The 14,637-nt window shown below is 43.9% G+C and overlaps 1 protein-coding gene across 4 annotated transcripts in view; it reads left to right on the top strand.

Annotated features, from left to right (window-relative positions):
* The window catches only part of MAP3K20 (mitogen-activated protein kinase kinase kinase 20), a 167,531-nt gene that overhangs the window by 130,008 nt on the left and 22,886 nt on the right, over positions 1 to 14,637 (top strand). For 3 of the 4 annotated variants that reach the window (XM_057746904.1, XM_057746906.1, XM_057746905.1), the window contains exons 12-16: positions 2,473 to 2,517; positions 4,312 to 4,342; positions 4,440 to 4,579; positions 8,508 to 8,570; positions 9,547 to 9,639. In XM_057746904.1, the coding sequence (XP_057602887.1) occupies positions 2,473 to 2,517; positions 4,312 to 4,342; positions 4,440 to 4,579; positions 8,508 to 8,570; positions 9,547 to 9,639 (372 nt within the window). The remainder of the gene's footprint in view (positions 1 to 2,472; positions 2,518 to 4,311; positions 4,343 to 4,439; positions 4,580 to 8,507; positions 8,571 to 9,546; positions 9,640 to 14,637) is intronic. The other variant, XM_057746907.1, reaches the window with a different exon arrangement.

The following is a 14,637-nucleotide window of genomic DNA, read 5'->3' as shown; positions in this document are numbered from 1 at the left end:
TTCTCTCTTGAAATCAATTGGAGTGTAGATAATGAATTTGTAAAGTGATGGGCCAGTCACGAGGTGCGTTGTTTTTTTTTTTTTTTTATTCCCAAAGAGAGACAGAAAGGCTTAGAACTCACCTTACAGCAGATACACTGGTATGTTAACAAGGTACAGCAGACATAAAGGAAATGGGAAGCCACTCTGTGGCTGGAGATCATTAACTCTTCTCCCCTGTCCTGCCAAATTCAAACCATCTTGAAGCAGCGCCTGGCTCCAGCCCTCCTCTCACTCATTTTTGCAAGCAGCGTTCAAGAATCCTGCCGGAGTGAGTCTCACACTGAATCCAGTGCCTTTCCCTTGGCATCATCTTGATGAGCCGTCCTCCGAGCACAAGAGAACACTTCTCCTTTCCTTCTGACATGAAAACCAAAGATGTTGGTTTTGATTAGTTGTTTCCTTTACAGCCTTTATCCAAGAAATACTTATCAGTTTTGTTCAGCACAACATTTGGGAATTATATACAACTCAAAACATTCCATACACGGTCACGCCCTCTAAAAGCCCATCTTGATGCAGGGAAGCATCTCTGTAAAGTAGTCTGTTGTTGCTTAAACTAATCAGACAAGTTCCTTATTTCACATTTGATTCCGTGATGGGGAAAAGGAATGACATGTTTCTGCAGCTATATCCAGCTGCCCCCCGGAAGAGAGAGAACTTGTCATGTATTTTCTTTGGTCAAGTTCAGTTTTAGATCCTATTTCTCAAGTCACTTTCCTTTCTGCATTATTAAAGCAGGTGCGTGCACGTGGCCGCAAACACTAGGTGTTTCAGAGGAGGGACGGGGCAGTCTGTGGGTATCAGAGCACGTGGGGGTAGCAGAGTACATCTAAAGTGGTAGTGATTTATACCCTTGCAATGTATCTGTATGTCTCACACTCTATGCATTCAGATTTATTGTAACTAGTGAGTTTTTTAAAGAATTCTCCCTGGCCACCTAGAGTTGGCCGCATTTCCCCTTTATCCTTGGACACGCGCACACCATCTCGAGCTCCGATCAGGCAAATGTGTCATGCCCATCCTTCCTTCCTCTCCCGCCCCCACCACTGCCAGTGTCTTGCCTTGTTGCTTCTCCTCACCGGGAGTCACCTCTCTTCTCATAGCCCTGCTGTGCCAGCTCAAGCCACTACACCTTCCATCCCCGTGTTAGTCTATGAAACCCTCCCTTTTCCATGGTATAGCCATAGACGTTGAACTCTATACCAGAGAATTTAGCATCGTAGTAAATGCACCCTTCAATTTTACCCATTCAACAAACTGTTCAACAAAAATTTACCAGATACTGTGTGCTGGGCACTGAGGAAACTAGGGTGAAGGCGGCCTTGAACGCCTCCTGAGGTATAATCTGTACCTACTTTACTCCCAGTTAAATTACAAGCTCCTTGAAGGCGGGGGCATGCCTTTCCTCGCAATGTTTTGAGCATGTGAATTTAAAATACCTGCAGATTAAAAGGATTAACTCGCCCACCCTCTGATTTTTACACTAACTGTAAAAGTAACCAAATCCAACTTCTTTTCAACTCACCCACATAAAAAAATATTATTTGTAACAGGGGTTGAAAGACATTTTGCTATGTTATCTCATGAGCAATCCAACCATTCTGGCAAGTTAAGTTAGTTAAAACAACTGGCTGTAGCAAACTAATTCAAGTTACAAGACACAGATTTTTTTCCCGTTACGTAGGTATTTATTATTTAGTCTGTGGCCATGGAGCATATACTGAAGTGAGTAGACCTTTGGCTCTGAAAATGGGCAGGCGGGAGTCCTCTTGCAAAGCTGATGTTCGTGTTTGTAATGACTTGCCAGGGAGGGAGGCTAGTTTAGTTTTAGTTAGAGCAACTCCGCAAACCTTGGGTTCCTTAGGACGGCTCCAATTTCAGGTGTCCTTCTAATATTTGGTTTTAAAAATATAGTGTAATTGAGACATTTAGTTAAACACTTAGAAATTCCCCTCTAAAAATAAGCATGTGAGACACGGGTTACCAAGTGGTTGCTTTGGAATTTTCATTAATAATCAAACGATCTTCATGTTAACTGAGAGTTCCGAAGAAGTCTCTGGTATCTGACAAACGTCAGAAATTCCTTGACTGCCAAGGCCTTCTTGTGGGAGGTAAAACTACTCTCAGTGTGCCAAGTACCAAGAGAGGAAAGTTCCAAGATGTGCAGAGTCCCATTGTAACGGCTCACCAAGCACGATGAATTGTTACTGAGAGGTTGATACATTCGATTGGCTTCTGCGGGCAACATCTTTGGAACCCTGAGAAATTCCTCTTAACGGTCAGGAAAAATGGTTTCCATTCAATGTAACCTGCAGGAGGAACCACGCCAGAGCAGCGGCCCAGAGCAAAAATACTGAAAAGTGGGGATAAACCAAAAAGGCAATGATAATATTCCTTTTTTTTCCCATTTCATTCATATTTCCCATGCAGCTGCTGCCTTCCTTTGAGATTGGTGCTTGGACAGAAGATGATGTGGTAAGCAGCTTCCATTAATGGCTCATTTAACCTGGGCAGGTAGTTCATGAATTTGTCTACAAGATAAAAATGCAGGTAGAAGGGTTTGGGCCTCAGGAAATTCTAAGTAGGGGAAGTTGACAAATGCCGTGTTTTTTTATTTTTAATTCAGTAATGATTTAAAATAAGGCCTCAAGCAAAGCAAGTGTCTCTTCAAATCTTACAAGAGGATTCCACCTCCCTATTTGCTCTGAAAGGTATTCCTGAATACAGTGATGAATACCAGTTAATGGTGGGATCCAGGATACCAAATGAACATACTTGGAAAAAATTTGATCTTAAGTTTTCCCAAAAGACCAGGGATGGACTTGAACCACGGTGGGGAAAGATCTGGTAAAGTCAGTGCCTTAGCCCTCTTCATTTTGCCATCTTTACTCTGACCTTCCCAAGAAGGAATAGACCCGCAATCCCAGACATTCTCTACAGCTGGAGCCAGAGAAGCCCCATGTTTGGGGGAGGATGTGAACAGACCATTTAAGTCCAAAGGAAATCCCACACTCACAGTCTGGGTAGAGACCCTGACGGAAAATCCTGCTTAGCCTGTTGTATCTCTGGATCTGTTTCCTTGGTGAAAAACAGGTCCAAGAATTCTTGGTCAGAGAGCTCAGGGGTTTATGCCTGTCCAGATCCATTTTATAAGTTCAAGGTTTCATTAAATGAAAAAGGAAAAAAAAGAAAAAGCTTGTATGCCAACCTTAGCAGGTTGACACTCCAGGAAACAGACTGGGTACCCCAAAGTCAAACATTACTAGAAACTCTTGGGAAGGTCTCTGGAAGGTTTACTAAACTCAACCCAGTTTCTGAGCCAGGGCACATCCCTCCCTGCCCTTGGTCTTCTGGTGAAGTAATACTGCTTTCAGATGAGCTAATCTCTGTGGCTTCTGCAGGGGAAGGATGCTGGCACCTGTTGCCTCTACTTCCTATTCCCTGAGCCCCAGTGATTCTAAATTTCCTGCCAGTCCTGCTTAACAATGAAAGAAGACTTAGGCTCTCCTCTATTCACAGGCCTGGATATAATCCCTCCATCCCCAGTTGCAAAGTTGGCCCTTCTCATTTGAGAAAATCGGCGCTGAGCTCTAACAGCTGTTTTTAGTCTTTGCTCTTTGGCTGAGTGGTTTTCAAACCATTTAAATAAAATTCGAGGGTCAAGGGCTCCCTAGAGAATTGGTGGGCCTGGGTCTCGTCCCCCATTCTGTCTCCCTTCACCCAGGTAGTGTGAGAGGCTACAGTAAACACGTGCCCAGTGAAATTCAAGGACTGAGGTTGCTGGGTCCAACCTCATTCTGTGTAGGAAGCTCCACGCTTTAACTTGTCTTGGGCCGCAAAGCTACTTCATGACCAGGCCGAGAACAGAAGACGCATTTTATCCATCTTTCTGTCCACTGCCATGTGGTCCCTGTTACTCATAAAGTTCCTGGGTAAACCAGTGCCCCTCAACAACCCAGGGGACCACTGGCACATGAATGGAAAGAGCATTATAAGTTAGAATCTTCTTGAAAGGATTTTTAAATATCTTTCAAATAAGGAGGAAAACCAATGGTCCTTCAAGGGTCCAAGACCCCCAAAGGGAGGGATATCTCCAGTTTGGAAGCTTGAAGTTTTAAAACAATAATGAGAAAATCTTCTGTTTTCCCTTTGTGGTTGAGCAAGAATTAAAGATATTTTAATCCATTGAAAAACTACATGTTTTACTATTAAGTCTGGCCACTGACCATGAATGAATCTTCAAAACCATATATGTCCTCTCTTCCACAGTATTTTTGGGTTCAGCAGCTCGTCAGAAAAGGCAAGTGGAATAACTTACCTTCTTAATTCATGGAATTAGCTTTGCTTGGGATGTGATTGAGTCTAATTTCATTCTGTCTTCTAATCACTCCCTTCAGGTGACTCTTCAGAAGAGATGAGCGTGTACGCAAGCTTGTTTAAGGAAAACAACATTACAGGAAAGCGACTGCTTCTTCTCGAGGAAGAAGACTTGAAAGACATGGGCATCGTCTCCAAGGGGCATATCATCCATTTAAAGGTACCGCAGAAAGGGAGAGCGTTCAACCAGCACGTCTTCACGGAGCAGCTACTGTGGGGCAGGACGTGTGTGGCGTTAGAGGCTGAGCTGGTGGTCGCGGTGTGGAAATAGTTCACGCCAGCTGATCGTGAGCTGCTGCCCCTAAGGGACCCCCCCCACTGCCTCCCAGAACAAAAGGTTTAATACCTGGTGTAGCAGACGTCACCTGGACACACCTGCATAGCACCCCTGTGCCCTCAGGAGGGCTCTAGTCTAATGGAAGTGACAGGTATTAATCATGCAAAAGTGGTAACGTGGCGGTTGTAAGAAATGCCACAAGGGAAGGCTTCTGAGGGAGTTGAGAGCCGAAGGACCAGGAGGTGTCAGCGGGTGAAGGGCATGGGAGGAGGTGTTCTGGGGGGGAGGGCTCAGTGTGGGAGGAAGCGTTGTGTGGTACTGAGGCCGTGCGTGCCTGCAGCGCTGCCCGCCCGCCCGGCAGTCGCAGGAGGCAACGTGCTTTGAGGCCAGAGAGGCTGGCGATGCCTCAGGGACCCCTGACGATACCAGAACGTGTCCACGGACTGAGGGAAGGCTGAGTCACCACATCTCCTAAAGCCGTGGGGATGCGGGCTCTGTCAGCAAGCTTCTGAACTCTGAGCCAGAACAGACGCCGCCCTCATTTTCTCAGCAAATCCTAACACGTCCCTCCAAAACTTCAGTCTTGGACACTTGCAAAGCTAAACCTCTGTTTTTGTTGTTGTTGCTTTTTCTGTAGTTCGTAGTTGTTGTTTTTACTTAGTTTTTATTATTTATTTATTTATTTATTTATTTATTTATTTATTTATTTATTTATTTATTTATTTTGGCTGCACCGGTCTTAGGTGCGGCAGGCATGCGGGATCTAGACCAGGGAGGAAACGCGGGGCCTCTGCACTGGCAGTGCTGAGTCTTACCCACTGGACCACCAGGGAAGTCCCGCTTTTTTTGTAGGTTAGCAACCAGATCTGGTTTTTGTTTCTTTGTTTTCTTTTGCTTTTTAGTTACTCAAACCAAAAGACACTTGCTGGCATCTGTGTGCATCTTGTTATTAATCGGAGGTCTGTTTCAAGAGAGATCTTATGATAAAACAGAGTTTGCTTCCGGAACCTCCTCAACCACAGTGCGGGTGGATGGAGGGGTGGGCACAGCTTAAAAAGGAGAGAAATAGAATAAAGAAGGAAATGTAGGGACGTCTCTGGCGGTCCAGCAGGTAAGACTTTCACTTCCAGTGCAGGAGGCCCAGGTGCGATCTCTGATCTGGGAGCTAGATCCCAGATGCATGCTGCAACTAAGAAGCCCGCATGCCACAACTGTGAACCCGTGTGCCTCAACGACGACCCAGTGCAGCCTAAATAAATAAATAAATAAATAAAATATTAAGAAAAAAGAAGAAAATGTAGAAAAAGCAACTTCTTATCCAAGTCCACATCTTGACAAAGGCGCTACCAACTTGCCAACAACTTTTCCCTTTGCCTTAGTTGGAGCTACCAATACCAGGCTTTCCAGGGAAATCCTCCCTGAGGTCCAAAGAGAACACATCCACGTCTGTCCTGTGGGCCCTGGATCCATATAAGGAACATCCTTACAGCCCCTCAGCACCCTTTGGACAATGGCTTAGCCTTAACCTACCATCTGCTCCCTCTCAGAGGATGAGCAGGAAACCTCATGCATAAACACGCACCTCAAATGCTGGGAAATAATTTAATCGCAACTCCTGGCTGTGGGCAAATCCATCCTGAAAAGCAATGCTGACTTAGATGGACTACAGTAGGAAAAATTCTTTTCTTTGGTACAGAGAAGTTTCAGGGTTCAAAGAGAGAGATTTGGTAAATCTTGTCCTACTTAGCAGATGCCAAAAAGATCCTCCCAACTCCCCTTCCCCTCTCCTGCCTTTGAAAAAGGACCAGCATTCCTTAAGGAGCAGTCAGGAGGAAAAGGGGTGGCGAGCTGTGACAGCTCCCCAGCAGCCATGGTGATTTAAATATTCCCAGAGCTGGCCCAGGACAATCTAAGTGCCCCTCCGTGCTGGTTGGTTTCATTAAAGCAAGCAATGTCCAAACTTACTGATTATTGTTCAACAAATTCAGTGGATGCTTACTAATCACAGTCCCGGACCTGTGAAGAAACAAAGAAGTCTGCCCTCAAGGAATTTACATCCCAGAAAAGAGATAAAACATGTATATACAACTTCTCTTAATTCAGAGTCTTGGCGGTTGGGAACAGAGTGTCTGTTCTGAGCTCCAAAGGAGGGGTGTTGCCAGCATCTGCGGGACTGGAGACCCCCCTCAAGCTCCTGGGAGAGTCTGCGTGTGCACAGAATGACAGTCAGTCCCCGGGGGGGGGCCTCAAAAGTCAGGCGTGCAGGCCCTCCACCTCTGCCAAAGCCAGGCCCCTATTACAGTGGCCGCCCCAGGGATGGGGAAGGGTGGGGGGGCTCAGCCCACAGGTGACACCCTTAAACTCAGCTGGATCTTGGGTACGTCTGACAAATAAGCTTATATGAGAGGGAAAGAGTAGCAGGAAAGGGTCATGGAAACAGACCTTTCCATGGGAGATCTGGGAGCATCCTGCATATACTTTTTTTTTTCTTTTAATTCTTTTCCATCTGGTTTATCACAGGATATTGAATGTAGCTCTCTGTGCTCTACAGTAGGACCTTGTTGTTTATCCATTCTATATATAAAAGCTTACATCTGCTAATCCCAACCTCCCACTCCATCCCTCCCCCAACCCTCTCCTCCTTGGCAACCACCCGTCTGCTCTCTATGTCCATGATTCTGTTTCTGTTTCACAGATAGGTTCGTTTGTGTCATATTTTAAATTCCACATATAAGTGGTATCATATTGCATATACTCTTGAGGAAATGAGGATAAAGAATCCTTCAAGCTGGGCCATTCGGGTTGGGACCCTGCAAGGGAACTTCCAGACTGGAGGAGCCCGCCTGGTCCTTGTCAGAGTGCTCCCCCCCCCCCCCCCCACACACACACACACACCCTGAGGGTGTGAAGGTGCCCTCCATTCTCTGCTCTCTCACTGAGGAAGACAGGGCATTGTAAACCTTTTCAACAAGTGAGTCTCTCCGCCCACAGGTGGTAGGTCATAAAACTGGAAAGTAGATGGTCTGTGCACCTACCCGTTTGCTACTTGGTTGTCCCTTTCAGCCTGTCCTGGCTCCCTCCTCACCCAAGCCTGAAAGCCCTCGTGTGGAGGAGCCTTGTAGAAGGAATAGAGCTGAACATCCAATAAGCGCCCATTACATGGTCAGGTATCAACAGCTTTCATTTCATTTTAAAAAAAAAAAGCATCTAATTTTTCTTACATTGGTACTTTTGTACTCTCTATGTGATATGTTCAGTTCACAGAAAAGCTGGATTATACCTGACGAGTATAAAAAAGAACCATAATTTAAATGGTCGTCCTTTCCTTTAAGAGTTCTTTGCTCTCCATTGGGGGAGGGAGCTTTGGATGCGAACCCACGGAAAAGCCCTTATAATGCAATAAACCCTTTAGTGAGATTTCAGCCCTAATGAGAGCCTCTGGTGATATATTCATGTTCTTTGTTGATTTCCCCCACAGTTACTCGGGGTGACAACTGCATTCTGTACACTGGAATATTAACTTGTCACTACTATACTCTACCAGTGTTTGAAGAATGGTTTCATTTTTTTTTTACTCTGAGATTTAACATCTTTAAAATATCTTCCTGTTCCATTAAATAATTATAAACTACCTATAATACTTTGAGCAATCAGGTTTATTCTCAATAGATGTTGGATATTAACATCCCCAAGGTATTTTGTGAACTACGTAAATAAAGAATGCCTTTATATGTGCACAATAATTTTAATCCTTTCTCGGCATTATCGGACCATTAATAAAGTCATGTGGGTTTTTTTTTTTTTTATACAGTCAGCCATTGAGAAGTTAACCCACGATTACCTAAATTTGTTTCACTTTCCACCGCTAATTAAGGTAAGGAAGGTTTTTTCTTACTGAGAATATGCTACTTTTATTGATATTTGCACCTGCCACATCCACACCTAAATTTGCCAAAGTCGGGAACCATCGTTTGAAGTGAAATTTAATCATATCTGTCCAACAAAAGGCCCTTTGAGCGAAGCTTAGGATGTGCATGAATGGAACACCCTTATTCCCTGCAAGTTGAAATATTAACACTGCGGTCACGATAAGAACAGCACTTGTCGCCTTAGTGGCGAGGGGATATATGTGCTAACATTGTAGGTGAAGCCCTCTGGCCTCCCACCTGGCTCGGGAGACCTTTGTCCAACATGGAAGCTGCTGAAGGAATTCACATGCTAAGCTCTGGAGTACTACTTGCACTGAGGGGTAGGAGTTTTATTGTTTGAATAACATCTTAGTATATTTAACATATTATTTTGAATATAGTCTAAAGGTACACAGCATAGTCTGTTATAAAATTAGTAGATACTTGCAATAAGTACACAGAACTCTTCTCATTCACTAACAACTCTGTTTTTCCATCTCCAAGCCCTCAAAGGTTCATTTTGTTCCTCTGCTTGGCCCTCCATCCACAGAAGCTCTAGGAACTGCATAATTCTTTTGGGGGAATAGGGTGTAAATATCTCGAGTGTTATGAAACTCTCAAGGTGAAGTCTCTGTGCATCTCCAGGGACAGAGTGCATTTCTAGGGTAAAAACTGCATAATGCAAGATGCATCGTGAAAAATGTAAGACAGTGACATTCAGTTTGTAGTGCATGAGACAAATCATTTGGCAAAGTTCTCAAAGGCTTAATATGTCATTTCTCTTGCTTTAAGCAATTGGAATTTGTAGTATAATCTAAAACAACCAAAAATTAAACAATAGTTTAGAATCGAAAAACTAGTGCTGGGAAATCATCTCCTTTACATGAGAAGTGAAAGTAAAAACACTATGTAGAATAAACAGTGCTTGGTTTTCTGTTTCAGGACTCAGTAGGTGAACCTGAGGAAAATGTGGAAAAAATTGTGAACCTTGAACTTGTCTTTGGTTTTCACTTAAAACCAGGGACTGGCCTACAGGTAAATCACATTTTAAATCCTTTGGATAAATTTCAATCTAATTTACTCTTTTCCTCTCCTGGAACTCTGTGGTTTTATATACCCCCTACCAGCTGGTAACATGATTCTGAGTAAATTTATAGACTTTATAAAATAGAATTTATTTGAAAGGCTGCCAGCTGCCTCTATAAGCCAATCTAGGAATCTTTCTCATTCAGCTGAAGAGTCCTGTGTGAGGCCACCCAAACCCTCAAGGAAACTCACTGTAAACCATGGCGGAAGAGGTGGGTGGGGGGTGTTAAGGTTGGCGGCATAAACACTAGAGGAATTGTTTATGCTTCTTGGCATCACAGCTTCCTGTTTCTTTGGGGTGTTTTGTTGGTTTTGGTTTTTTTGGGTTTTGTTTTGGGCTGCGCTGCGCAGCTTGCAGGATCTTACCTCCCCGTCCAGGGATCGAACCCATGCCCCCTGCAGTGGAAGCTCAGAGTCCTAACCACTGGACTGCCAGGGAATTCCCAGTTTCTTTGTTTTTTAAGGGGAATCCCTTTTATAATATCGAGAGTAGGACAACAATGAGAATGAAACTTTAGGCAAAATGGAAACTCAGATTATCAGCTCTAAATGAGACGGCAGGACATTTGACCAAATCTCATTCAGTCAGGCTGCTACTTTATGTTATTTTTAGAGTCTGGGGAAATTATGTGGGCTAGGTGCCATGTGAATTGGAATCATAATAGGTCTGTGTTACTTTGGATTACTATGAATAGCTAGTAATAGTGATCCCGTCTATTAATTGACCACCCATTGTGTCCCAGGCATACAGGACTCAGGTGTAGGTTCTATTTTCCCCCACTTTACAGATAAGGAGACTAAGGCTCTGAAAGGCTAAATAACTTGTCCAAGGGTTACATGGCTAGCAAGTAGCCAAAGAAGGATGTGAATGCAGGCCTCTCTGACCCCAGAACCAAGCTCTTAACTACTGCACTATTGGTACCTTTCCTTTGATGCTGCAAAGAGACCTTGTAAATACAACTCCTCACAACCTGAGCCGTTACTCTGGGAGAGCTGGTGGGGCTCAGCTGGCCCACCGGCCCTCACTCATTAAACCACGCTTACCCCCAGGCCATTCCTGGAACCAGCGCTTGGGAATGATGGGAAATTGTTGCAAGGGGTTAGTTTCACCTGGGACTTCAAAAGATGCTCTTTCTAGACACCTGACAGAGTGTTTTACCTGCACCACTGCAGGTATATTGATGCTCTTGCTGAATGGAAATCTTAACCTCCCTTGTTTGGGCCACAGAACTTGGTTGAGTGAAAGCTGCTCTGACTCCAGGTGTCTGGTACAGAAACACTTTTCTTTTCCCTCTGTGAACAGATCACTGGCTATTCACTCCTGTTGTGAGAAGCAGCTACCAGAAAGAGGGGCAGGAGACTAAGCTCCTCTCCAACAGTAACCAAAGGCCCTTCCAATCCTGAGATTCTGTAGCTGTGGGCACCCCAGATCCATCCGATGGTAAATAAGTAGCGCGTTGTAAGTTGCCTTCTTTGGTATCCTCAACTCTATGGCACTAAATTTATGAGTACCTGTGTTTAAACATTTTTATGGCTTGTGGGGGTAAAAGAAGAGCGAAGAATTTTCTTGAAAAAGACTTATCAAGAGTAATCTCAACCAAGAAAATTATTTTCAATTATCAAAGAAATGACTTGTTAATGTGGAAAACTGAAATAAATAAATATATTTACTACAAATCAGAAGCTATAAATGATACTGGAGGCCAAATACAGTGGTCTAGTGTTGACCATGATGGTACAGAATTTTTGCGTCACTGGTTATCCACAAGGCCTAAAGTCACTGCAACTTTTGATTATCTGCTGGTCCTTGGTCACCCATGCAGAGTAATAATTTCATGCATTCACTCAGCAGAAATTTACTGAGGACCTACTGTGTGTCTGGCTGTATGCTAAATGCCCAGAATGCAAAGTAAAAAAGTATAGTACTGCCTTTCAAGGAACCCATAGTTTATGGGAAGAAATAAAGAAGATCAGTGAATGGTTTTAATACAGAAGGACGCACTTTTTTCACAACATCACGCACATCATTCAGTGAAAGCGCAGTGGATGAACATTGAAAGCGATGCAGAAAGGGGTCAGAGGAGGATTGTGACGTCTTCTTGGTAGAGGTGATACTTGAACTAAAATTTGAAAACCATCAGAAATTATTGAGTAAGGAGAAGACCTTGAAGGCAAAAGGAACAGCATGTGCAAAAGCTCAGACGCTAGGAAAACACAGGCAGCTCTTCTTTGGGCTAATTTCTATGAGCCCTTACAACTCAACTCAAGCATCACTCCCTCTGGGGTGACTTAGCATGGAGCAGGTGGAATAGTATGGGGAGAGTTGAGGCCAGAATGGTGGCTGGAGACCAGAAAAGAAAAACTGTCTTGTGTGCTGAGCAGAAGAATTTGAAGCGTTTTAAGCAGGGAGTAGAGAGGATTCTATTTGTGTTTTTAAAGGATCTCTCAAAAGCACAGAGAAGGATAAGTTGGAAAGGGCTCAGGATAGAGTGATAAAGGCCTCTTTGCGGCAGTGCAGACAACCAGGTGAAAAGGGACAAGGAGCTGAGGCTGTGCATCGCCATGGAAGTACCGTGTGTCCAAGGACACTGAGATGGAACTGATCAGACCGTGTCACTAGCTGGAGTTAGGGTGAGAGGGAGGAGCCAGGATAGTGACCAAGTTTCTAGGGTGAGCAGCTGGATAGATGACGTTGTAATGCAATAGATCAAAAAGTGAAATATACAATGCAAATGTAACGCCAAGCTGCTAAAAGTATAAAGAAGTGACACAAATAAGTGAGGTTAATCATGAAAAGCTTTTCTTTTCCTTTTTTTTAATTTTTAAAAAATTTTTGGCCATGCCACACAGCTTGCAGGATCTTAGTTCCCCTACCAGGTATTGAACCCAGGCCCTCAGCACTGAAAGTGTGGAATCCTGACCACCAGGGAATTCCCAGGAAAACCTTTTTTGGAAGCGATGAGTTTGTATGGGCTTGAAGAAGGTTACGGTCGTTTGCAAATAGTTTTCTGAATATAATGTTTTAAAACTTACGTTTAGAGAGTCCTTCTTTCTGAAGAGCTCAAGTTATTTCATACATGTCATCTCATTTATCCACCTTGGCATTTCTCTGAGATGCATAAGGCACACGGTATTGTCATCCTTGATTAGAGAAAGTGTGTTACCAGCCTAGGGTGAGGAGAGGACGGAGCTGAGACCATAAACTACATCTTCATCATCACCTTTATATTAAACATGTGCTGAGCTCTCATACCTGGCCCAAGATATTTAAGCCATCTGGAAACTTCCGCAAAATAATTCTAGAGTAAATTATTGTCCAGGTCTAAACTACCCAATTATTCCAGACTATGTCCTAACATCATGAAATATCTTCTCACAAATGTGCTTTAAATTGAAATTTCAATTCGCCACATGAAAACCTTGTTACCTTGACCTTTCAAGGTAGGACCCAAGAAAAAAGGACTTCCTCAAAATCCCAATTAACTGAGTTCCCATAAGCCCATCTTCACAGAAAAGGTGAAGCCTTTACCCCGTCTCCATGACTAGAATAAGTTACAGGAGAATACTGGGGTTTTGGAAGTTCCCGCCAAACCTGAGTCTGTGTATCAGGGAGATTTGTTTGACCATTTCACCTTTTCTTTAACAGTTAAGATGAAAGATGTATTCTAACAGCAGCCAATTGGGAATAATGTATGACTGACTTTATCATGAAAATAGTAGCCAGGTTTTCCCATTGCCTCTGAAAAGGACCACCCGTTAGCTACCACTTAAAATTGGTTTGTTGTTTCAGTAACTGGCCTAGTAAGAGGAAACAATGGAAATATGACCTTATCCACAAATATACAAATATATGTAGAAAGTAAAGCCCTTCCTTGTGAGACCTGTCAATATTTATGGTCAAAGAATTCAGATTAAATTCTTTTTTTAGCCTCATTTCACAACCAGATGGATTATGGCACATAAGTGAGGTTGAGTCACCAGACCACGGAAGGCCTTCCACGTCTGGGAGCCTGTGCCTGCTCCAGTGGTCCAGAGCCCCTGCGTGACCCCCTGCCCAGGATCTCAGTCTTTGCTGCCCCACCCCACCCCCTTGGGAAGACCAGGCCCTTACCAGACTCCAGCACCATATGTGATTCAAGAATTCACCCACATAAGGACTTCCCTGGTGGTACAGTGGTTAAGAATCTGCCTGCTAGTGCAAGGGACATGGGTTCAATCCAGGAAGATCCCACATGCCACAGAGCAACTAAGCCCACGTACCACAACTGCTGAGCCTGCGCTCTAGAGCCTGTGAGCCACAACTGCTGAGCCCGAGTGCTGCAGCTACTGAAGCCTGTGCGCCTAGAGCCCGTGCTCCGCAAGAAGAGAACCCACCACAATGAGAAGCCTGCACACCACAACGAGGAGTAGCCCCCGCTCACTGCAACTAGAGAAAGCCTGCCCACAGCAGTGAAGACACAATGCAGCCAAAAACAAATAAATAAGTAAAGAAAAAGAAGAAATACAAAATAAATTTAAAAAAAAAAAGAATTTGTCCACAAATGAAACAAACATCCTTTTTCCTTTCCTTTTTTGAGACAACCTGGCAGGGGAAATAATTGGACCAAAGGTTTCCCTGACGATTTAAACAAATAAGAAGTTGAGAATGAGTTTTACCCATTTACTTGACCCATTTCTAAAGAGTAAAATTAATTCCAGTAACATTCTACGTTGAGGCAGCCTCCAAGTTATGACTGGTATTGGCAGAAATTGGGTCTTTCTCAGCTCAGGTTTCCTGGGCGAGGGGCTTGAGATGCTTATGAAGATTATCATCATGTCATACCTCAGGCAGACACTGTGGCAAGTACTTTGCAAACATTTTTCTGGTGTAATTGTTACAACCCACCCTCAGAGGGAGCAGTACCCCTGTATCAGGCCCAGGAGGAAACTGAGGAGGGGAGAGGAAGC

Source organism: Hippopotamus amphibius, chromosome 8, assembly GCF_030028045.1.
Source record: "Hippopotamus amphibius kiboko isolate mHipAmp2 chromosome 8, mHipAmp2.hap2, whole genome shotgun sequence".
Classification (NCBI taxonomy): domain Eukaryota; kingdom Metazoa; phylum Chordata; class Mammalia; order Artiodactyla; family Hippopotamidae; genus Hippopotamus; species Hippopotamus amphibius.
This window is presented reverse-complemented; position numbering and strand designations above follow the sequence as displayed.